Source organism: Stegostoma tigrinum, chromosome 1 (genome assembly GCF_030684315.1).
Source record: "Stegostoma tigrinum isolate sSteTig4 chromosome 1, sSteTig4.hap1, whole genome shotgun sequence".
NCBI classification, from domain to species: Eukaryota; Metazoa; Chordata; class Chondrichthyes; order Orectolobiformes; family Stegostomatidae; genus Stegostoma; species Stegostoma tigrinum.
The window spans coordinates 40101010-40126641 of record NC_081354.1 but is presented as its reverse complement, the minus strand read 5'-3'; the positions used below and the strand labels follow the sequence as shown (position 1 = coordinate 40126641).

The 25632-nt window shown below is 39.8% G+C and overlaps 1 protein-coding gene across 9 annotated transcripts in view; it reads left to right on the top strand.

The window, feature by feature from the left end:
• The window catches only part of glrbb (glycine receptor, beta b), a 176464-nt gene that overhangs the window by 58519 nt on the left and 92313 nt on the right, over positions 1–25632 (top strand). For 7 of the 9 annotated variants that reach the window (XM_059644883.1, XM_059644860.1, XM_059644864.1 and 4 more), the window contains 2 exons: positions 22487–22716; positions 22823–22905. In XM_059644883.1, the coding sequence (XP_059500866.1) occupies positions 22487–22716; positions 22823–22905 (313 nt within the window). Of the gene's footprint in view, positions 1–2910; positions 2979–22486; positions 22717–22822; positions 22906–25632 lie in introns of all 9 variants that reach the window. The other 2 variants (XM_048533879.2, XM_048533886.2) reach the window with 1 other exon arrangement.

Genomic DNA, 25632 nt, shown 5'->3' with positions numbered 1-25632 from the left:
TTTTGTGCAAGAGAAATTGCGTCTCAAACTTGATTGAAGTTTTTGAGGAAGTAACCAGAAAGACTGATGAAGGTGGAGCAGAAGATGGTGCTTAATTGGACTTAACTAAAGCCTTTGATAAGATACCACACGGTAGGCTGATTAGAAAAGTTAGATCACATAGTATTCAGGATGAGCTTATCAATTAGGCACACAATTGGACTGTACAATAGGAGACAGCGGGTGGAGGGTTGCTGCTCAGACTGGAGGTCTGTGACTGGTGGTGTTCCACAGGTATCGGCACTGGGTCCACTTTTGTTTGTCATTTTATATAAATGTAGATGAATATGTAGGAGACATGATTAGTAAGTTTATGGATGACACCATAGTTGGTGATGGCCTTGGATTATCTAAGATTATAAAGAGATCTTGATCATTTAGGTTAATGGGCGGAGGAGTGGCAGATGGAGTTCTGTTTCGATAAATGAAGTATTGCATTTCGGTAAAATAATGAAGGGCTTGACTTATGCAATTAATACCAGTGCCCTCGGTAGTGTTGTAGAACAGAGAGACTTAGGGGTTCAGGTATGTAATTCTTTGAAGTTTGCATCACAGACAGGGTAGTTAAGAAGATGTTTAAGCATGCTGGCCTTCATTGCTCGGTCCTTTTGAGTATAGGAGCTGGGACGTCATGTTGAGGTTGTACAGGACATTGGTGAAGCCTCTTCTGGAATACAATGAGCAGTTTTGGTTGCCCTGTTATAGGGAGGATATTATTAAATTGGAGAGTGTTCAGAAAAGATTTACCAGGATCTTGCTGGGAGTGGAGAGTTTGAATCATTCAAATAAGCTGAATGGAATAGGCTGGGACTCTTCACCGGATCATAGGATATTGAGGGGTGACATTGTAGAGACTTAAAAAACCATGAGGTGCACAGATAAAGGTCTTTTCCGTAAGGTGGGGCATTGAAAATGAGGCATATTTTTAAGTTGAGAGGAGAAAGATTTTAAAAAGGACATGAGGGGCAACATTTTAAGTAGTGGTTAAAATTAGAGGAGGGGTGGAAGCCGGTTCAGTCACAACATTTAAAAGACATTTAGATAAGTACAGAAGGAGGAAATGTTTGGAGGGATATGCGCCAAATGTTGGCAGGTGGGACTAGTTTAGTTTGGTCAGCATGGACTAGTTGGACCAAAGGGTCTGTTTCCATTAGCTATGACACCAGCACTATGTGGCTAATTGGCCTTGCCCTATAAATGTGCCCATAAAGATTGGTTTTGCCAAAATCATTTTTTTTGTCAAGTTTATGATCAAATTTATGCTGAGTGATGTAAATATGCTTCCCAAATTTGGTTGAAAAGAGTTAAATTGCCAGTCACATCTGAAATGCAGATACACAATCCTTCAGTGACTCTGTTGGGTAATCTTCAGGAAGTTGGTGGTAGGCTTATTCTTTCTAAAAGACATGACTTTACCTTGATAAATTCTATCCATAGTTACAAAAACTGGTATCTCTTAGGCTATACTGATCAATGAAATTTACTCATATGTCTTAATAAATTGGCTGTGTAACGATCCTTGTTCAATTCTGTCTAATGCCCTTGAGTTGTTGAATTAGAAATGTATCTATGTTTGTTACCACATTGACTCTGACCTTATGTTTTCATATCAATTCAGAAGAATTGAGTCCTTTGGTTTAATTAAGGGCATCCATAATGGCAAACAGTAGCACAGGAATCCCTAAATCCCAATCGTTGTCATTTCTGAAAGAAGTTTTAATTAAGTCTTTAAAATTTAATGCTGTCTTCCTAGTGTCTGTTGTGATTTTGGATCAAAGTGAAAGACGTGATTGTTTTGTTACCAAATTAGTTAATGTTTTGAATATTTGTGACGTAAAATTTGAATGACTTCTTGATGGTCTAACGTCCACTCCTGCCTCAATTTCCCAATTAGTACTATATTAGCAAATAATAACACACAGATATTACTTTTGATTCAGTTTCTGAATGGGTTGTTTGATAGAGCTGTCTCAACTTGATGAATCTGTTGAAGTTGAATTGAAGAAGTTGGCCTAAACATATAAATTTACATGTGAACATTAGAATTTTGAGTAGGAATAGGCCATTCAGTCTGCTCTGTCCCTCATACAGCAAAGCTGTCCCCAGAAGATGTTAAAGGAAAGGTAGGGTAAAGAGCCATAACAGAATGGGAGAGGTCTTCACAAGTTAAGCAAAAGTCCTCCACTGGTCAGACCATGCACACATTACTGTGTTTAGTTAATCGTCTCCCAGCAAAGATAATGAAAATTCTAGGAGAGAAGTATAAGAAATGGCACAGAAAAGGTTGAAAACAGTAGAGTGGATGAATGAGAAAATATGTGATCATTTTTAGCATTATAAAGATGGTGCTTAAGAGGGAATGAATTATACTTCTTTTGATTTAACCTATTTTTCCCAATCAATCTGTTCAGAAATATTATTACATACCTCTGGAGCACATGGGGACTTGAACCTGGGCCTCCCAGCCCAGGGGTAGGAACTCTACCACTGCTCCACAAGAAGGTCCTTAAGTTTCAGAAAAATACATTGAGTCATTTGAGTTTATGTTTTTAAGTATATACTGAGTTTCAGAAAAATACATATCACCTGAAAAGGAAGAACAAATGACTTGGGTAAATTGTAAAAGGGATAATTTTAAAAGTTATTGGAATAATTTCTTTACGTAAAAAATATCTGTTTAGATTAATCAGTTTGGTTAAAAACACTGGCCTGATTCATAGAACAGTTAAATGCCTTCAAAGGAGAGTTAGAGTGGGAGAAAAATAAACATCTGTGTGCTAATCGATCTGATTGTTTCTCCAAATTAAATATGTTCTTGTAGGTTTTTAGTGCTTAAACAGTGAAATTAATTATTATTATTCTTGTTTCTAGATATTCCAGTTGATGTACAAATAAATATTTTCATTAATAGCTTTGGCTCGATACATGAAACAACTATGGTAAGATCTCCTTAAAAACCTAAGAAGTAGAGGCTCGCTTAATGAAGACTCAGTATCCTTTTAAACTCTGTAAAAATTAGAACATGATGACTTACTTACATTTTTGGAATGATATTAATAAGCAGCACGGAAAATGAACATGTCATAAATGATTGTATTAATGTTACAGGTTTGAAGGACCTATTTTTCCTTCAAATCATGTGGGAGGGGTGGATCATAGACATGTTGGAATCATAGAACTCCAGTGGTAAACGTTTGGCCTGAAACAAAGGAAAATCGGACCTTTGTTAGGTTTCCTCTCTCTCCATTAGAAGACTTTTGGCCCTAACTGTTATTATCACGTGTCTACATCCATCTTTAATGGGATAGACCAAGAAATTAATGTTTACCAGGGAAGATGGGAGGAAAACAAAGTTTTAATTGAGCGTAAATCACTCAATGCTCCTGCCGTTAACTGGTTCTCACTTGTGAAGTGAACAACGATGGGGTGGCCAATGAAGGAGGAATTACAAGTTAGTGCAGAGAGGCAGTAATGAGTTTTAGCATGGCACATTCTGCCATTTCATCCACAATATCACTTAGTTCTTGGCAGAATCATGGAGAGAATTCTAATCCTTAAACCTTAAGGTTGCAAAGTACTAAACAGCCACTTAGGTACTTTTGTGGTGTTGTCCCTTTGGAAATGTGCACATAGCATTTTCTCATAAATAGTGAGGACTTAATTCCCAAATAATAATTTTAAGTGATATTATGTGAAGAATAAAATTGGCCATTAGGCTGGAGAGAATTCGGCTTTTCAGCTTTTCTAGAAGATGACAGCTCCAACAGTACATTGTCCAATCAGTACTACCTTTGGTATTTCAATCTTGATTTTGTAATCAAGTCTCCATAGTAAGACTTAAATGAATTACCTCTGATTTGATAATTCACTTCATTAGTTCAATCGTATTACCTCCCTACTGACAGTAATTATAGGAACTGGCATTCAGAACTCATGTTTCACAAAAAGTAATCATGTAAACACCTGAATGGCCATGAGTTACCTGGGGCTAAATTTGGAGGTGGGTTGGGACATAGGAAGGATTACAACATGGTAATCATCTGTATGCATGCATGTGTCTGCCTATTGTTGGTTTGATGCCATGGCATTTAGCAAACAGCAGGACCCTTAGAGGTATGGCTACCCACTAAATGTTGAGAAGATGAAGGAAATCCCTGGCTTATATGTGGGATACTTAAAACAAGGAGTTTGGAGAAAACCGTAAGATACTTGGGTACTTTTGTACCTACGATGGCACGTTGATTTTGTGAATTTGCCACCGCACTCATGTAAGTACATGTGACAATAAACCTAATGGTAGTTTTAAAAGGAACATCGGTATCCTGTTTACGCAAGAGTTAGACCAAGCGATTGGACTAATGTCTTAAAAAATGCATAACTTTTAGTTTTGTTATTTATTGGTACTAAAAATTGATTTTTGGTACCAATAAATCAAAGCATTGATCCTGTGTGTTTTCCACTGCAGTACAGCTCTGAGAATCAGTGACTTACACCAGCATAATAAGTTGAACTTCTCTCTTCCAATATATAATTGTACGATTACAAAGCAGACCACTAGTTTTTTTTTAAGTATATGATCTGGCCAGGGACTAGTAACTTTTTAAAGTACACAAAACGTCAGATCCAGAAACTTAATAAGAGAATAATTCCACAAGATTCCACAGTCTTAAACAAACAACAATGAACTTTATAAAGTTAGAACAGTAATATAATCTACAATTTGCTGTCTAACACCCATACTTAACATTAGGCAAATAAACAAATTGTGATCAAACATTGCATAAAATACCAAAAGTGACTATGTTCAATTCCATGGATTTCATAGCAAATCCTCTAGATGTATCGTCACTGAGGGGCGTCAAATTTTCTTAACCTTTACAAGTGATATTTAATTTCTTCTCTTTGAAAGATCTAACTTCTGAACTCCTTCCAAAGTCATTCTCTAACTGAAGGCCTCAGTGACTGCTCATCTCACAATTCGTCACCCCTGTCTCTTGACACAGTATCTTACTGGATTCGTCTGATGAACTCCATCATCTACTCACTAGAAAAATTCCAACTCCTCAGCTACTTCAAGCAAAAATGCCTCAAATCATGGGTGTTCATGTGCCTTAACTGCCCTAACAGTTCTTTGGCGAACTCTGGCAAATAGCTTCTAATTTGGATCCAGTTAGCTGCTAAGTGCCGTAGGGCTGGTCATCATCGCCTGCTGTTAACGAACTCACTGAAATCAATGACACAACATGATTTTATGTGACATTGCAGAAGGCCACCTAAACGATTCTTTTCTGCATGAAATTTGCTTCTGTCTCTGTCTCCTCCTTAATTGCCTGTAACCTTTGAACTGTTTTGAGTAAATCTTGAAATATTTTGAGTGGCTGATTGAATATCTCCCAATGGATCTCCTCTGCTTGCAAGGTAGAACCATACATAGAACATAAACAACCTGAGTGTGCCCTGAATGTGATAATGTTCACTGTTCTTGCTTACAGCACAAGTTGGACAAGAAGTATAATATCATAACATGGAAAACAGCTTTTCAGATCTTTGAGCATGTGAATAAGCAGTTTGTTAATAAAGTATCCAATTGAATTATTACCAATAGACCAAAATTTGTTTCTTGTGCAGTTAATTTTAGTAAGATTAGGAATCAAAGTTCAGCCCAGCGTACACAATAGTTTGCCAATTCCTGCTTTAACAGAATGGTTGATTTGTTAAAGTCACGATATAGTAATACTAATGTTGCTGAAACTGTGACAGAAACACAATGATGTAACAACAAAACAATTTGTGAAAAAAATGAATAAGGAAAAAAACCATTCAACCTATCTAGGTTCTGGATTTAAATCCTTTTCTCAGACCTGCTGGATCTGTACTGATTGTTTTCTTGGACCTGTGCACCTATTCCTTGCAGTCATTGTTCAGCCTGCCATATATCTATTGCCGTAACCTTTTGAGTTTCTTGTGAGGCCTCATTATCAGCCCTTGGTAGGAGTCTGTAAGTTATCTGGAACTGAAAATACTGGAGCCACTTAATAGTATAAACAGCACTTAAAATGGAAGAGAACAAGAAGAAGAAAGAAAACAATGCTATGATCTTGTAAAAAAAAACATGAAAATGGCTAAATGGAAACCAGAGATCATTAAATTGAAAAAGTGAAAAGTTATGAGACAAAAGGTCCTAAACAAATACTTTGTGTCAGTATTCACCAAAGGGAAGGAATTGGCGGAGGAGGATCTCAGGGAAGGGAGTGACAAATTTCTAAGCCAAGTTGCTATTAAAAAGGAAGAGGTGCTGTGCATCTTAAGTTTTTAAGGCAAATAAGTCCTGGGTCTTGATGGATCTATCCTATAATATTGAGGCAGGAAAGAGAACAACTTGCTAGAGCATTGACAGACATCTTTGTATGCTGTGTAGCCACAGATGAGGCCCCTGAGGACTGCAGAATAGCCAATGTAGTTCCATTGTTTAAGAAGGATAACAGGGATAATCCAGGAAGTTACAGGTTTACGACCTTCATGCCAGTGGTCAGGAAATTATTGGAAAAGTTTCTCCGGGACAAGATCCATATGTATTTAAAAGGAAACAGACTAATTAATGATAGAGAGCATGTTGTTGTGTTGGGGAAGCTGTGCCTCACGGACTTGATCGGGATTTTTTTGAGGAGGTGACTAAAATGATTGGGAAAAGTTGTTGATGTTGTCTACATGGACTTCAGTAAAGCCTTTAACAAGGTCCCTCATGGCAGACTGATATAAAAGGTGAAGTCACATGGGATCAGAGTGAGCTGACAGGATGGATACAGAACTGACTTAATCATAGGAGATAGAAGGTAGCAGTGGAAGGATGCTTTTTGGAATGGAGGATTAGGACTAGTGGTGTTCCAAAGGGATCAGTGCTGGGACCTCCGCTGTTCATAGTCTATAAAGATGATTTGGAGGATGTAGCTGGTCCAATTACTAAGTTTGTGGACAATACAAAGATTGGTGGAGGTGCGGATATTGTGGAGTATTATTAGAGGATGCAGCGGGATTTGGATCAATTGAAGTCATGCGCATAAAAATGGCAAATGGAGTTTAATCCAGACAAATGTGAGGTGATGCATTTTGGAAAGTCAAGCACAGGTGGAAATTATGCAGTGAATGCTAGAACCCTTAGGAGAATTGATATGCAAAGGGATCTGGGTGTGCAAGTCCACAGATCACTGAACTTGAAAGTGCAGGTTGATTAAAGTGATTTTTTAAAAATAAAGAGCATAAGGCATGCTTTCCTTCATTGGAAGGGGCATAGATTATAAGGATAGGCAAGTCATGCTGCAGCTTTATAGGATTTTAGTCAGACCATACTTGGAATTTGCATACGGTTCTAGTCACCACACTCCCAGAAGGATGTGGATGCTTTGGAGTGGGTGCAGAAAAGATTTACCAGGATGTTGCTTTGTATAGGGGATTTTAGCTATGAAGAAACGTTGGGTAGACTAGGTTTGTTTTCACTGGAACACAAGAGGTTGAGCGGGCAAACTGTTAGAAGTTTATAAGACACTGAATGGCATGGAGAGAGTGCAAAGTATGAGGCTATTTCCGAGGGTTGTGGGGGGGGGGGGGTGCAATTACTCGGGTACATAGGTGAAAGGTACTTAGGGGTGGGGGTGCAGTTGTTGGGGGTGGAGTTTAAAAGAGATGTGCAAGGCACGTTTTTCACTAAGGGTAGTGAATGCCTGGAACTTGCTGCCAGAGGGGGACAGAGACAATAACAGCACTCAAGAAGCACCTGGATGAATACATAAATAGGAAGGAAATAGAGCAAATCAGATCCTGTAAGTGAAGACAGTTTTAATGTGGAAGGGCAAAATGTGTTTGTGCAGGCTTGGAGGTCAAAGGGCCTGATCCTGTGTTGTATTTCTCCTTGTTGTTCTTTAGCCTTTGAGGCGCAATGAGAAAATTCAAAGACCCATATAAGACCAGAATGGTTAAGCGTAGATAGATAGAGTAGTTGTTTGTTTCCTCCTCTCATATCCATGTTTTGATCTTTTGCAAATAATAATCATAGAAATGATGCAACATGGGAAAGGGCCTTTCTTCCCTTCTTTCCCATGCTGATCTAAAGATGACCATATACCCATTCTAACCCTTGCAATTTTTGCCATAATGTTCAATCCTGAGGAAACATTCAAACTCAGATTTGTGTTATTTTGGTATTTACTGCCTCCTGATGAGTGTATCCAGTATTTTGTTTTATTTTCTTGGTTTTAGATTTTCAGTAGTTGTGGTAGTTAAGTTTTTTTTGTCCATTAATTGACTACTTTGATACTTGCTATCCAGTATAGGACGCCCCAGGCTGTATTTACGGACTGAAAGTTGGCATTTTATTGTGTATAAAAAGTTAGATCTACAGGTAGAACATTGTGTGCAGTTCTAGAATCCACATCATGGGAGGGCTGTGATTACACTAAAGGAGATTTATCTGGATGTTGCCTGGGCTGGAGAGTTTTAGTTATGAAGAGAGATTGGATGGATTTAGGTTGTTTAGGTTGGAGCAGATGCTGCTGAGGACGGACATGATCGGGATGATGAAAATTATAAGGAGAGAGAGGAACAAACATTCCTGCTTGGTGGAACAATGATATGGTTCATAGATTTAAGGCAAGAGTGAGGCGGTTTAGAGGAGATGTGAGGATTTGCTTTTTCATCCCAAGGGCATTGGGAATCTAGAATTGACCGCTTGTAAGACCAGTAGAGGCAGAAACCCTCATAACATTTAAGTATATAGTTTTGGGCCCTGTATCTCAGGAATGATGTGCAGTCCTTAGAAGGAGTCTAGAGCAGGCTTACAAGGATGATCCCAGGGAATGAAGGGCTTGTCGTACGAGGTGTGTTTGAGGATTCTGGGTCTCTATCTAGTGAAGTTTAGAAGGATGAAGGTGAATCTCATTGACACTAGAATGGAGAAGAGGATTCTACTAGTGGGAGAGATTAGGGCCTGAAGGAACATCTTCAGTTGAGAACTGAGACGAGGAGAAATTTCTCCAGCGAGAGGGCAGTGAATCTCTGGAACTCATTGCCAAGGCTGTAGAGGCCAAGTCATTGAGTGTATTCAAACCAAAGATAGGTCCTTAGTAAAGGGGTCAAAGATCACTGGGACAAAGAAGGAAAATGGGATTGAGGAACATGTAACCATGATGAAATATCAGATTAGCCTCAAAGAGCTGAATGACCTAATTCTGTTCCCATATCTGATGATCTTATCTCATTATCTCCATGTCAAAGATGTGGCTGGGTATCAGCATGGCTCCCAGCTGATACTCTTGTATTTGTTGAGTATGTGGGACATTCCTTGTTTCAGTCCTACTTGGGAACCACCCGCACATTTTTCCCTAATACATCTAGGCTGCTTCTTTCCGACATCTTCTTTTCAAAGGATTAGAAAAGCCCATCGTTTTTGCTTCTAAATTCCATCTCTTCACCTGATGCATCTTTTTCCTTCCTTGACCTTACTTTTTCCATTCCTGAGAATATCCTGTCCATGAATATCTATTAAAAACTCCTTAATTCCCTTTGTTACCTCAACCAAATCTCCACACACCTGACATCCAGCATGAATTCCATTCCATTCACCCAGTTTCTTTATCTCCATCGTATCTATTATGATGCTGCTGCTTTCCCCAGGCTGCATCTGACATGATCCCCTTTCTCAACTGATGATGTCCCCCTACTATGGTTGACAGGGCCTTCAGCCATATCTGACACACTTCTGCCCTCACCCCTTCTCTTCCTTCCTAGAACAATGATAGGGTTCTGCATGCTCTTATTTTCCATTCCACAAGGATTGCATTTAAAGGTTAATTCTCCGCCTTTTCTGAACAGCTTTTATACTTCAATGTTTAAAAACCCCTAGAGAACTCCAGTGCCGACTCTTCTCTTTTCAGATACCACAATTACAATTCAAGTCATTCCTTCCCAAAGTGGTAATTGTTGCCCAAATCTACATCTCTAAAGTAGAAAAATTCCAAGAAAGAAAGAATGTCAAACTGAAATTTAGGTCGTTCATTTACAATTGATTCTATTGTAAAGATTAGTGTTTATTTCAGTTTTGAATATTTATATTTTTTGCATATTAAACAAATAACATTGCAGATCTTTAGAACTTAAAAGATTGGTATCTGCAGATTTAAGGTTTATTGCTGTTTTGTGCTGGCTTAGATGATAAAGGAACGCATCTTGAAAAGGTGACATTGACTTTGGACTTCAAATGTACTGAATTGGAGAGAGATAGTGGGAACTGCAGATGCTGGAGAATCTGAGATAACAAAGCATGGAGCTGGATGAACACAGCAGGCCAAGCAGCATCTTGGGAGCACAAAAGCTGACATTTCAGGCCTAGACCCTTCAACAGAAAAGGGGGAAGGGGAGAGGGTTCTGAAATACATAGGGAGAGAGAGGGAGGCGGATTGAAGGTGGATAGAGGAGAAGATAGGTGGAGAGGAGACAGACAAGTTAAAGGGGTGAGGATGGAGCCTGTAGAGGTGAGTATAGGTGGGGAGGTAGGGAGGGGATAGGTCAGTCCAGGAAGGATGGATAGGTCAAGGGGGCGGGATGAGGTTAGGAGGTAGGGAATGGAGGTGTGGCTTGAGGTGGGCGGAGGGGATAGGTGAGAGGAAGAACAGGTTAGGGAGGCGGGGACAAGCTGGGCTGGTTTTGGGATGCAATGGGGATAGGGGAGATTTTGAAGCTTGTGAAATCCACATCGACACCATTGGGCTGCAGGGTTCCTAAGTGGAATATGAGTTGCTGTACTGAATTGGACACTGGCCTTATTGTACAGATATTTTTAATCAACCTGTTCAGTTGTTATAACATGCCTCTGGAGAAAATGGGATGTAATTGTATACCCATAACAGAATTGTTTTCCAGTGAATAAATGAGTGATGTTTAGTTTCTTTTTTTGTTGACATTCTTGCGCAAACCGGTGAGGAGGAATGAATCAACTTACGTCTTTTCAACCTTCCTGTTTGGCCGTAACAAAGATTTAAGATCTTTTATCAAGAGATGGTTGCTGTCTGCAATTAAATATAGTTAACTAATTTCCTTTATATCAGTATGGAGTCAATTATAAGGCTTCCTTGAGTGAAGAGAAGATTGATCTCATTATTTGCTAAACCTGTGAAAAATGATATGAAACATCCAAACAGGCAGAAAGTTAGAAAAGGTCTACCACCAGAGAAGAATGATAATATAGTTTAAAATCCTTATTGTATCCTTGAGATATACATTTTTAACCTGAGATCTTGGTTGTGTAGTTGTTGTGCTGAATCATCAGCATCAATGAATAGTTCAGTTGTCCTCTGAGTCCTTAGTCATCTGATGTTTCTTTTTAATCTGCCTTCTTGAATGATAGTGCTCCTTAAGAAATAGCTGGAGTAATAGCTAGGTATTTTCTAAACTTCTTCTGTCATTGGTTCTACGGTCACAAAATATCCATCTTCTTTACTCTGCCAAAAGCAACTGCTTGATTTAAAAGTGGGTTTCGATTATTTCCATGTCTGAGATCATTGCTTCCAAGCTTGATAATTGTAAGTAATTTTTTCATCTCCAATATCTGAAAAGTCTCATCCATGGCTTCTGATTGGCCAACAGCTCTCTCTAGGCAAGTCAGCTGTCTCTATTGTTTTGATACCAGATCAAGGCCCACGACTGACTTCATGACTTTCTCGTTGGCACATGGCTTGGCAGGGCTTCCTGAAAAAAGCAGCAAAAGTATCTTACCAGCTTCTCAGCCAGCAGAGAAGACTCCCTGACACCCCAACAATGCTTTGCTCATGAAAACAAAAGATCTGGATCTGAATATCAGAACAGCTGCTATCTGAAAGCAAAAATCAAGATTAAAAACAAAGATATGACATGGAATAAAGGGTTAACTACATCTTTCACACTAGGAATAGCAAGCTGAGTAGGTCTATAAAGAGCTGTGCCAGACTGACATCAGAACACATCTAACTAGAGCCTGAGCCACTAGCTTTCCAGAAGATGTTCATTCTGATCGTTATATTCAATAATGCCTGTTAATGTTCACTCCCCTCCTGAGTATAAACTTGATCTTAAGTCTGTTCATGCTGATCCATCTGAGTACAGCCTTGATCTTGCTATAGGTTTACAGCATGCATTATAATGTGCACCTGCTGTCTTTGCCCTTCAAATGATAGGGGTCATGGGTTTGGAAAGTGCTGTTGAAAGAGTCATTATGAATTGTTGCATTGTGTTTTGTAGATGATACACATTGTTGCCTCTGTGCATCTATGATGAAGGGAGTGAATGTTGAAGGTGTTAAATGGGGTACTGATTAAGTTGAATGTTTGTTTTTTCCTGAACAGTGTTGAGCTCCTTGAGTGATTTTTGGAATTGTATCATCCAGGTAAGTGGACAGTATTGACACGCTGATGTATCCGAGCTGCACAGCTTACCTTTATTGCAGCTGAGGGTCACAGCTGAGAAACAGGAGAAATCTGCTGTTAGGATATTGTCAGCAAACAGAATCCCAGAAACATGAGTAAACAGTCCTCTTCCAATTCATTCACACTTATATTTTTAAAAATCTTTAGACAGTGAGTGCACTGGAAACTACCACTTGTGAAGGTATCACGGACAGAGACCAGAACGACCAGAAACATCACGTGCATTCATTGTATGACTCAGTCAATGAGGAGTTAGTTGTCTGCAGCCTGCTGAATGCTTCACAACTTATCAACGCAAAAAGATCTTATCATGTGGCTTGGGGATTAGGACCATTGTAGCAATAGATAGTAAACATGACAATGAGAAATTAGGTATTGAAATAGCAATGCAGCATAGGTGCTAGACACTAATTCAAATTGTTTTATCAAGGTTGTATAGCTTCATACTTTTTGTTTTAAGAACCAGAAAAATGGGAATACGGGTCAGTCATTTAGCATACTGAGTTTGTTCATTAATTCATGGTTGTCCTGTAATCCAACTCCATATACTCAGTGATAATGGGAACTGCAGATGCTGGAGAATCCAAGATAATAAAATGTGAGGCTGGATGAACACAGCAGGCCCAGCAGCATCCCAGGAGCGCAAAAGCTGACGTTTCAGGCCTAGACCCTTCATCAGAGAGGGGGATGGGGTGAGGGTTCTGGAATAAATAGGGAGAGAGGGGGAGGCGGACCGAAGATGGAGAGAAAAGAAGATAGGTGGAGAGGAGAGTATAGGTGGGGAGGTAGGGAGGGGATAGGTCAGTCCAGGGAAGATGGACAGGTCAAGGAGGTGGGATGAGGTTAGTAGGTAGGAGATGGAGGTGCTGCTTGGGGTGGGAGGAAGGGATGGGTGAGACGAAGAACAGGTTAGGGAGGCAGAGACAGGCTGGACTGGTTTTGGGATGCAGTGGGTGGAGGGGAAGAGCTGGGCTGGTTTTGGAATGCGGTGGGGGAAGGGGAGACTTTGAAGCTGGTGAAGTCCACATTGATAGCATTGGGCTGCAGGGTTCCCAAGCGGAATATGAGTTGCTGTTCCTGCAACCTTCGGGTGGCATCATTGTGGCACTGCAGGAGGCCCATGATGGACATGTCATCTAAAGAATGTGAGGGGGAGTGGAAATGGTTTGCGACTGGGAGGTGCAGTTGTTTATTGCGAACCGAGCGGAGGTGTTCTGCAAAGCGGTCCCCAAGCCTCTGCTTGGTTTCCCCAATGTAGAGGAAGCCACACCGGGTACAGTGGATGCAGTATACCACATTGGCAGATGTGCAGGTAAACCTCTGCTTAATATGGAAAGTCATCTTGGGGCCTGGGATAGGGGTGAGGGAGGAGGTGTGGGGGCAAGTGTAGCATTTCCTGCGGTTGCAGGGGAAGGTGCTGGGTGTGGTGGAGTTGGAGGGCAGTGTGGAGCGAACAAGGGAGTCACGGAGAGAGTGCTCTCTTCGGAAAGCAGACAAGGGTGGGGATGGAAAAATGTCTTGGGTGGTGGGGTCGGGTTGTAGATGGCGGAAGTGTCGGTGGATGGTGCATTGTATCCGGAGGTTGGTGGGATGGTGTGTGAGAACGAGGGGGATCCATATACTCAGTTTTGTCTGTTAGCTTCAATACCACTTCTGGATTACAGTTCTATCAACCTCACTTCTAAAATTAAGAATGGCTCCAGCATTAAATAAAACTAAGAGAATACCAGCCTTTGTTTGAAGAACTGTTTCCAAATTTTGGTCTACATAGCTCCAATATGCTTTTTTGTTTAAAACTGTTTCCCTTGGTGCTAGACTCTCCAACTGACACGTAGTTTCTTCTAATCTAACAGATCTGTTCCCATTACTACTTTAAATTTCAGGGAAATCATTTCTTAACATTTTAAACTCTCTGCAACATACCATTCGTTTGTTAAATCTCCTGTTATGACTTTACTCTGACTCCATGCATCATTCTAGTCAGTCTACAAAACACATCCTCCAAAATCAATGTACCTTGCTATGGTACGGTGATCAGATCTTCTCAAATGTTTCGTGAGAGATTGAACCATATCTTTTTGTGTAGCTGAAACATTAGTTCTATCTCTTGTGTTCCAGTCCTCTTGAAATGAAGTCCAGAGTCACGTTAATTTTTTCAGAGATAGTAGGAACTACAGATGCTGGAGAATCTGAGATAACAAGGTGTAGAGCTGGATGAACACAGCAGGCTGAGCAGGAAGGCTGATGTTTTGCACTTAGAAGTGTCTAGGCCCGAAACGTCTGCCTTCCTGCTCCTCTGATGTTCCTTGGCCTGCTGTGTTTATCCAGCTCGACACCTTTTTATCCCATTAATTTTTGATAGTTTCAGTTCTTGATACTTTTATAATATGGATTGTCAAGTCTCTTTGGACCTCCACAGTTTGTAACTTTTCACTGGTTACAAAGTTCCCTGTTTTGTCATCTCAATGCTGCCTGTCTTATTGACATTAACAAACTTGTCATTACATTGCCATATAATACCCTGGGAAAGGTTCAAAAACACAAAACAAAAGAGCACCGAGAGAAGCAAAAATCTCTGGAGAATACTTGCCCAACTCTCAACCCACCTCAGAACATAACACTTTGTACACTAGCTGATGACCTACTTTCCTTCAGTGTGATCACAGCGGGTCAGCCAGTATCCATGGAGAGAGAGCAAGCTAATATTTCGGATCTAAATGACTCTGAAGATGTGTTTTAATCATGTCTGATGAAGAGTCATCTGGACTCTAAACATGAGCTTTCTCTCTGTCCATTGACGCTACCCAACCCCGTGATCTCCGGCATTTGTTGTTTTCGGTACAGATTCCAGCATCTGCAGTTATTTGTTCCTTCAATATGATGTCACGTCTTCCCCCTGGATGGCTTGCAGAGAATTCGGTACATTTCATAGGAGGTGACTATTCATGCCACAGCCTCACTACTCTCTTTAACCTAGAATCTAAAATCTCACCTATTCCTACTTCTTAATTTAAGCCCATATTTAACTCTGTCAGAGGAGCACTTGCATTTCCTTGGTCTGTTAACCTGAAGTAATTTGAGGCAGCAAGCAGTTTGGCCTTTATTTATTCTGTACACCATTATGTTTAATTTTCTTTTAGTTAGCACAATGTTTCTCCTTTGTGATAATTATTCATTTTTGACACAAGATACCTCATCATCCACTACTTAAATGGCAGAGCTGTATGGTTTGCCTACTGAATTTCACTGGGCCCCTGGAAAAATCCAGATGCTCAGAGACTGGAAATGCAACTGGAAACAAACTGTATTTATGTTTAAATTATTTTTATAAACTTTGGATTTCAGTTAAGTGTCAATTGCATCTTATGCTGGCACTGATAACATCTATATCTCCAAGGTGAGATTTGAATTCTCTTTCATCTAAATCAGCCATATTTGTTTTCTTTTAAACAAACTGGTCTGGCTCATTTTACAGTTCACCTACTGTCACATAGATTTAATGTATTGAAAGTACTATTATCTTGAGGTTAGCCACCTATTCCAATACCTAGTAAAGAATGCCACCACTGTTGGGTGGTTACTCAAAATACACAAACTTCTGACTGAGAGAGAAGAGCTTTAAACAGTTGTGAAGTTTATGAATCCAACTCTCAAAATTTATCCTTTGGGATCTTTCTGCATGATGAAGCCAGGCAAGAGAACATCTTTAAAGTAAGAGTGCAGTAATCGTTGCAGATAAGAGAGATATTCGTATTGTTCTGTGCGCATTGCTTATGCAATGGAATGTACTATATCTCAAGTATATATTATAGATTTACTGGGATGTTTTACCAATTTAAGGTGTTATATAATTGACTGTTGTTTTTACTGTTAACTATTTTCATTTTTAAAGGGGTACTGTCTGGTCAAGTTTTTAGATCCTGCTGCAAAAGTAGGAAGTGTGCTTGATCGCTTGTCAACAAGTGCCTGACTTGGAATTGCTACTGCCATATCTTGCACACTAAAGCATTTAAATTAATTTGTGCATTCTCCTCAACATAATGATTATTAAATCAGAGTAACAATGCAAATTTCTTAACTGCTTATGTGGGTGATTACAGGTCACCGTGTCATGATAGCTTGTTTGCAACTTCAATCTTACAAGCTGTTTATGTTTCCAATTCTACGAAAACAATCAAAAAAAGCATGCAGCATAATACAGCATTAAAGGATTAACTGCATATGAAGGTTTTTTTTATTTTGAACATTTTGTGGCAATTTTTTATCATATTGGTTTTTTTCCATTCCTATTGCACCAGGTGCTTTTTATGTTTGGAGGGGAAATAGCAGCTGGCAATCTGCATTGTTACTTTCTTCTCCCCAACTCCCTCAAGTGGGGAAAAACAACTCCTGGTCACTTGGTAACTTGGCTTTCTGCAATGTTCTGCTGTCTGTTCCATAATGATACCACTGAGTAAACAGTTGCCTTCAGTTCCCCAGTGCTATTTCAGCTCTTTACATGATTACTAACTGGAAAAGGCAATTAATTGTCATTATTGTTTCTTGATAGGACATATTTTAATTTAGCTCTGGGAAATAAGAAAGAGAGAGGAATGGTTAATCAATTTGCTGAGTAACTAATCCAAAACAATATTTACTCATATTCTAAATAGCAATAACATTGAATGTAAGGGTGAAATACTTGGAATCCCTCTTGTTGGCGATGGTTACTGATTGGAATACGTGTGGTGTGAATGTTGTTTGCCACCTATGAATTCAAGCCTGAATGTTATCCTTGCTGAATGAAGACATGAATTGCATAATTATCTGAAGAGTTGTAAATTAAAGTGAACACCGTGGAATCATCTCCAAATAATGATGGAGGAAGTATCATTGATAAAGCAACTGAAGATGGTTGAGCATGGGACAGTTCCCTCAAGTATTCCTGCTGTGATCGGGGGGCTGAGATGAATGGGCTCCAACAACTAACAACCAGAGCATTTGTTTTTGTATTAGTAATGATTTCTGCTAATGAGAGATTTTGACATGAGTTCCATTGATTTCAATTTTACCATGGCTTATAGATGTCACATTTTGTTTAATGCTGCTTTGATATGTCTCTCAGCTTATCTTTGGTCTCGTAACTAGGCTTTCCCCATCCCTTGAACCATCAGCTATTCAAAATACACAGTCAATAAGTGTCAAGTTGTTTTGCTTTTAAAATGTGTAACTGTCCTTCAGCAAGGGTCACTGGAGTCAAAATGTTAACTCTGCTTATCTTGCTACAGATGTGGCCAGACCTGCTGAGTTTCTTTGGCAGTTTGTTTTTGTTTCTGTAATCTTTCAACACTCCTTATCATTCAAAGCAATTATTTTCCCATTTCCATTCACATTTAAAAATACAGAAAATGGAAAAAAGTACATTTTCAGTATCTTTAGGCTGGAAGGTTAAGGAATAACAACAAGTATTTTGTACACAGGTGCTCAGGCAGTAGTGGACCAAGGCTAAATTGAGGACCAGGAGGAAAACTTCTTCACAGAAATGATGAAGCTTCCACCGTTTTGGATCTTCTTCAAATGCATCATCATCTGCTACTGATCAGAACTTGTGTACTTCACCAAATGATTACTGAACCAGCGAGTTTTAAGAAGATTTGTAGCTCAGGTTGAGGTTCTGGATGTGAGTTTGCTCAGTGATCTGGAAGGTTCGTTTTCAGACGTTTCGTCACCATTCTAGGTAACATCATCAGTGAGCCTCCGGTGAAGCGCTGGTGTTATGTCCCGCTTTCTATTTGTATGTTTAGGTTTCCTTGGGTTGGTGATGACATTTCCTGCGTTGGTGATGTCATTTCCTGTTCTTTTTCTCAGAGGATGCTAGATAGGCTCCAAATCAATGTGTTTGTTGATGGAGTTCCGGTTGGAATGCCATGCTTCTAGGAATTCTCGTGCGTGTCTCTGTTTGGCTTGTCCTAGGATGGATGTGTTGTCCCAATCAAAGTGGTGTCCTTCCTCATCTGTATGTAAGGATACTAGTGATAGTGGATCATGTCTTTTTGTGGCTAGTTGATGTTCGTGTATCCTGGTGGCTAGCTTTCTGCCTGTTTGTCCAATGTGGTATTTGTCACAGGTCTTGCAAGATATTTTGTAAATGGCGTTCGTATTGCTTGTTGTCTGTATAGGGTCTTTTAACTTCATATGTTGCTGTTTTAGTGTGTTGGTGGGTTTGTGGGCTACCGTGATGCCAAGAGGTCTGAGTAGTCTGGCAGTCATTTCCAAAATGTCTTTGATGTAGGGGAGAGTGGTTATGGTTTCTGGGCCTGTTTTGTCTGTTTGTTTGGGTTGTTGCAGCAACAAACCCAAACAAACAGACAAAACGTGCCCAGAAACCATAACCACTCTCCCCTACATCAAAGACATTTTGGAAATGACTGCCAGACTACTCAGACCTCTTGGCATCACGGTAGCCCACAAACCCACCAACACACTAAAACAGCAACTAATGAAGTTAAAAGACCCTATACAGATAACAAGCAATACGAACGCCATTTACAAAATATCTTGCAAGACCTGTGACAAATACCACATTGGACAAACAGGCAGAAAGCTAGCCATCAGGATACACGAACATCAACTAGCCACAAAAAGACATGATCCACTATCACTAGTATCCTTACATACAGATGAGGAAGGACACCACTTTGATTGGGACAACACATCCATCCTAGGACAAGCCAAACAGAGACACGCACGAGAATTCCTAGAAGCATGGCATTCCAACCGGAACTCCATCAACAAACACATTGATTTGGAGCCTATCTAGCATCCTCTGAGAAAAAGAACAGGAAATGACATCACCAACACAGGAAATGTCATCACCAACCCAAGGAAACCTAAACATACAAATAGAAAGCGGGACATAACACCAGCGCTTCACCGGAGGCTCACTGATGATGTTACCTAGAATGGTGACGAAACGTCTGAAAACGAACCTTTCAGCTCAGCGAGCAAACTCACATCCAGATTACTGAACCACCGTAAAACAGGTCCCAGTGAACTTTGCTGCCATCATAATCAGAGCAGTATGGTCATTCCTTCATTTATAGGACATTATTGCTCAATTCCTAATAAGCAGAGTGGCAAAATTTGTTTGTTTGCACTTAACAAAGCTGTCTGGAGTAGGATTCAAACCCCTTTGACTTAAAAACAAGAATGATGTTACTACAGCAAAAGCTCACTTTAGAAAATAATCTCTGGTTAAAACTCTTAAAATAGGAGTTATCAGTTGACACAGATTAACATTGAATGTGAACATAATCCAGTGTTCAAGATTTTCTGCTCTGATGCTATTACTGGATGCCATTCTTGTATAAACTTGCCTTTGAAATAGATGCAAATATTACTGTTAACATTGTTACAACCCTGTGGGTATCTGTAAACACAACATTTTTGTAAGTTTTTTTTTGTATCTTTTATCATACAAATCAGACTTGCCAAAACAAGAACAGAAATTAACAAGCAAATCAAAGTTGACACAAACTATAAAGTTAGACAACAAATGTAACCAAGATTATCTCTCAGAAGTAGTAGGCAGTCCTGCCTGTCTGGCCTCAGTGTTAATCACGCAGTTTTTCCTTGCAGAATTCCAGTCTCTCCCCTTCGAGGACTTGCAGCCAGCTCTGCATGGGCAGCACCTTTTCATGTGAACAAATTTCTGCCAATACAATCTTCCCCGAATTAGCACACTTCTTTTTAGGAGCCTTCTTAGCTGTCAGATCAGATTGATTGATTGTGCAGGCATGGATCAACAAGAAGTACCTTTACTTCCACATGGAATAGGTGATTCTGCTCAAAGAAAGAGCGGCAGCATACCCAAATATGCTTCCCAGTCATTCAGAGTCCACTGACCAACTCCGCTTGATGACTACCTCCTTTCTCCTGTTTCGTCCTCACTTCTGGGCAGGTGATAGCCTAGTGCTATTACCACTGGATTGTTTATCCAGAGACCCAGGAGATGGCAGAATTTGAATTCAGTAAAATAAAAATCTGGAATTGAGAGTCTAACGATGACCATTGCTGATTGTTGGAAAAACCCATCTGGTTCACTAATTCCCTTTAGGGAAGGAAACTGCCCTCCCCATTTCTGAAGAAGGGTCTAGGCATGAAATGTCAGCCTTCCTGCTCCTCTGATGCTGCTTCGCCAGCTGTATTCATCCAGCTCTACACCTTGTTATCTCAAATTCTCCAGCATCTGCAGTTCCTACTATCTCTGCAACTGCCATCCGTACCGAGTCTAGCCTACTTGTGACTCCAGATCCACAACAATGTCGTTGACTCTTAACTGCTCTCTGGGCAATTAGGGAATGGGCAAACAATGCTGGCCCAGCTGGTGATGCCTTCATCCCATAAATGAATAAAAATAAATCTGCCTGCCACGTTACTTCTGCAATTTAACTGCCTCCTTGTTGGTAGTGCTTCCAGGTGTATTATAATTATTACCTTTACATATGATACAAACTTTAAGATCCTTTTCAAACATTTCTAAGAAATAAGTATAGATTTCTGAAATGTTTTGAAGTAATGACATATTTCGGCCTCATATTCATTGATTCATACAATGCAGAATGAGCCCACGGAACCCTACACTAATCCAACTTTCTCGTAGTTAGCCCATGGCCTTCAATGCCAATGACATTCATGTGCTCACCAAATACTTTTTAAGAGGTTGAGGCTTTTTGCCTGTACTGCCCTCCTAGACAATACATTCCAGATTCCCATTGTCCTCTTGTGGGGGGGTGGAGAAAGGGAAGAAATCCTCAAATCCTCCTGCCCTTCAATGTAAAATTATGCTGTTTCATTATTGACCATTTAGCTAAGGGGAACAGCAGCTTCCTATCTCTTCTTCATCTTACACATCTTAATCAGGTAACCCCTCAAACTTCTCTGCTAATCCAAGTTTATCCAGCCTTTCTTAATAGATAAAATGCTCCGTTCCAGGCAAAATTATAACGAATTTTCTCTGTGTCCCTCCTGTGCAATCATACTATTCCAAATAGAAATGCATATAAGATTCCAGCTGTGGCCTGAACAATGTTCTGCACAGTCCAATATAAACTCCCTGTTCTTATGCCAGTCCTGAAGAAGGGTAATACCTGAAACGTTGACTGTTCCTTTCCTCCGGACGTGGGCCTGCTGTGTTCTTCCAGCCCCCTGTTTACTGTCCTTGGATTTCAGCATCTGCAGTTTTTTTTTGTCTCTCCTTGTTCTTATAGTCTTTGTCATGACTGATAAAAGCAAGTGTTCATGCATTTATCGTTTCCTTGTTAACTGTCCAGCTGCCTTCAGGTATCTGTGAACAAGCAATTCCTCTGAGCTTCCTAATGTCCTGTCATTCATTGAGATTTTCCTCATATCTTACTTTTCCAATGTGCATCACCTCACACTTAGCAGGGTTAAGTTCCATCTACCACAATCTGCTCAACCTGTCTATATCTTCCTTTAACCTAAAATCTTTGACTTCATTATGAACCATTCAACCAGCCTTCATGTCATCCACATACTTACTTATCATTACCCCCATGTTCTCATCTGTTGTTGGTACATACAGAAACAGTAAGGGATCCATCATTAATGCCCCTGGTGCACCACTGGTCACTGACAACCAGTCACACACACAGCCATTTGCAACCCCACACTTCCATTTATCATTCAGCCAATTTCGGATCTAACTAACCAAGTTAGCCTAGATCCCAAAACAAGTGGGCATTTCATTGAGCCCAATTCTGAATTATTCTCTCTTCTATGTTTTGTTAAAGATATATTTCTTTCAAAGTTCAGCATTCATGACAGTAAATAAGAGTAGTAAACAATTCTGAGCATTCCAAAGGGAAATCCTTTCAAATGTTGATCAAGCTGTCATGCATTTCAGATTTTAAATCTTCCGGATTTTGTAAAATTTTCTATTATTTTTGTATTTCTTTTCACATGCAATTGGTCTGATTCATAGTCTTCTGTTCTAATAGGACTACAGAGTCAATATATTCCTGAGACAGAAATGGAATGATCCTCGACTTAAACTGCCAACTGATTTTAAAGGTTCTGATACTCTGACTGTGGATCCCAAAATGTTTAAATGCTTATGGAAACCTGATTTGTTTTTTGCAAATGAAAAGAATGCAAATTTTCATGATGTAACACAAGATAACATCCTTCTCTTTATATTCCGCAACGGTGATGTACTGCTGAGCATGAGGTATGTGAAAATCTACAACTACTACAGAAGAAGCCTTTGCTGAAAATTTTTAATATTGATAACTGATAAAACTGGATAATGTTTTCCATTTTCTTCCATGTTTCAGGTTGTCAATAACTCTTTCATGCCCACTTGACTTGACGCTGTTTCCCATGGATACACAACACTGCAAGATTCAACTGGAAAGCTGTATGTTTCTCAGACATTTGCTGTAAGATAGATGTATGGGTGTTTTGACTTGCAAACAGCTGTTGTTTACATCTCGTTAGTTAACATAACATTTTTTATGTGATGCCTCATTGAAAAACCAAGTAATTTTGTCTTTCTGGTAAAAGAGCATTTCAGCCAAAAAGGTTAATATTTATTCTTACTGTGGTAACATTGCATTGGTCATCTTCATTGGAACAGATTATTGGTCACCGGTGTATAACTGTTAGATGATCTGTATGTTCATGTGGAAAAAAAGCCCATAATCACAACAAGTTCCTGATACTAATCAGTTTAGTCACCCCAATAGTGAGGATTTGCAGGTAGATGTCAGATGGGGTCTGAATTAGGTTTGACTTTGACATTGCTTTCAGAATTTATTACATAGATTGATGCGTCGGGAAGAATAACTAGGGCAAGGTACCCCACAAATTTTACTTTTTTTTCAAGAAAGGATGACATTTGGGAGAATTTTCTGTTTTGTTGTTTTATACCTTTTGTATGGAGTTCTATTCAATAAATAAAAGAGAGTTCGAGCACAAAGAAGGTATAAATTTAACATGGCAATGCTGCTGATGTGGACATAAGACATTGAAAAAGTTAGTTGATATAATGCTACACAAGAGTAGAAGCAAAATTGGCTGAGTAAAAGGAAACAGTATTGCTTGTTTAATAGATGCTTTACAAACTGGAGGAAATTTTGCAGTTGTTGCCTCTAGAGGTTGGTGTTGGGACCTTTGATCTTTTTCAAATATATAAATGTAGAACTTGATGTAAAGGGCATAATTCCAAAATTTGCGGACGACGTATAAATTAAAAGCATTTTAAACTTTGAACAGGATGGTACATCACTTCAAAAGGATGTAGACAGGCTGGTGAAATGAGCAGCAAATGAAATTCAGTGCAGAGCAGTGTGAAGTAATTCATTTTGGTAAAAAAAGCAGAGACAATTTTAAATAAAGTGACAATTTCAAAGGGGATTCAGGAGCAGGGGAACGTGGAGGTTTGCGTGTATAAGTCAATGAAGGTGGCTGGACAGGATGAGAGAGCAGTTAAAGTATCTGATGCTTCATTAATAGTATCATAGAGCAGGAGAGCAAAGAGGTTAAACCCATGTGAAATACTAATTTGGCTCAACTGGGTATTGTGTCCAAGCTGCCTCCCTTTAGGAAAGATGTGGAGGAAGTAGAGAAAAGAATTATAAGAATGGTTCCAAAGATGAAGTTAGTCCAGATCTCCCTGGAGAAGAGAAGGTAGAAAGGAGGATTGATGGTGGTATTCAATCATGAGTGGTCTAGAGTAGAATGAGAGGGCATGGATTTAATGTAATCGACAAAAGAGGAATTAGAAACGTCTAATTTAGGCATGCATGCTGCCTCTCCTGGCATGCTATCTTGCACTCTCCTTTTGAATTAGAATTGATGGTAATGGTTGAATAGGGGATATGCCGGATCATGAGGTTGCCGATCATGCTGGCGTACAAATCTGTTAACAGCTGACAGCATCTCACAGAATCCCAGCTTTGAGTTCATTCATATATTCAAAATCTGTCACATTTACCACAGTAAGAGTGTCACACAACATGATGGACATTATTCTCAATGAGGTTGTGGGCCTTTGCATCCACAAGGACTGTGCAATGGTCACTCTTACCAATACAGTCATGGTCAGATCTGTAGCAGGCAGATTAGTAAGAATGTAGTCAAATATGTTTCTCTCTCTTGTTGGCTCCCTCACCACCTGCTACAGAACCAGCCTAGGAACTGTGTCCTTATTGAGGCATTTAAAATCATCATCATGTAACTTCCTAATCATCTCTGCTCGAAGGAAAATAATCCAATCTCTCTAATTTTTCCATGTATCTAAAATTTGTCATTCCAGGTTTAATTCTGGTAAATCTTCTTTGTCCTTGATCTAGGGCTTTAACATCCTTCCTTAAATAAGGTGCCCAGAACTGCAAATGTGGTTTGATGAATTATTTGGTAGGGATCCTGTAGGCCTTCTGTTTCAACTTACCTAGTCAGCTTCAGAGAATCATGCACGTGAACTCTAGGGTCCTTCCGCTCTTGTACTCCCCTCAAAGTTGTTAGTGCTGGTGCAGGTAAGGGAAAGATGGTGTGGTGCTGCAACAGAGTGAAAAGGCAGTGCAGAGATCGTACAGGGTTACTAGTCCATGGACTGAGTGAGTGAGAGCATGTCAGGGCAGATGCTGTAAGCAATTATGAAAGATGTAGAGCTTCGCCTTTATGGTAGGCAGGAACAGTAGTAAAAATAGGGTGAGTGAGGGGTAGCAGAGTGACCTCTTAATGCTAGTGGAGTGGAGAAGATTACTGATCTTCTTCCAAAGGTCTGCTGGAAATTCCTCCAGACAGCTGAGACCTGCAGTGATCCACATGAAACCTTGGAACATGCTGCTAGGGGCTGATTGGATGGCCTTCCTCCGTTGGTACAGGGGAATGGGACATTCAAGCTATGCGCCACGCTATTTACCAGGACCTCCAATAGCCTGCCCACAAAGCAGAGTGCAAATTTCCTCCTGTCTAATTAACGCAGGGCAGCTATGGGCTCACAGTTCTCACTGTATACAGTGGATGGAATTGACAAAAGTGATGGTGGTCTATTTTGAAATATCCTGGCAGTGGCAAGTTCTTCCAAGTACAGTGACTGATCGAATCCAGCTAGCATCAGACATGAGGAGTACCATGGAAG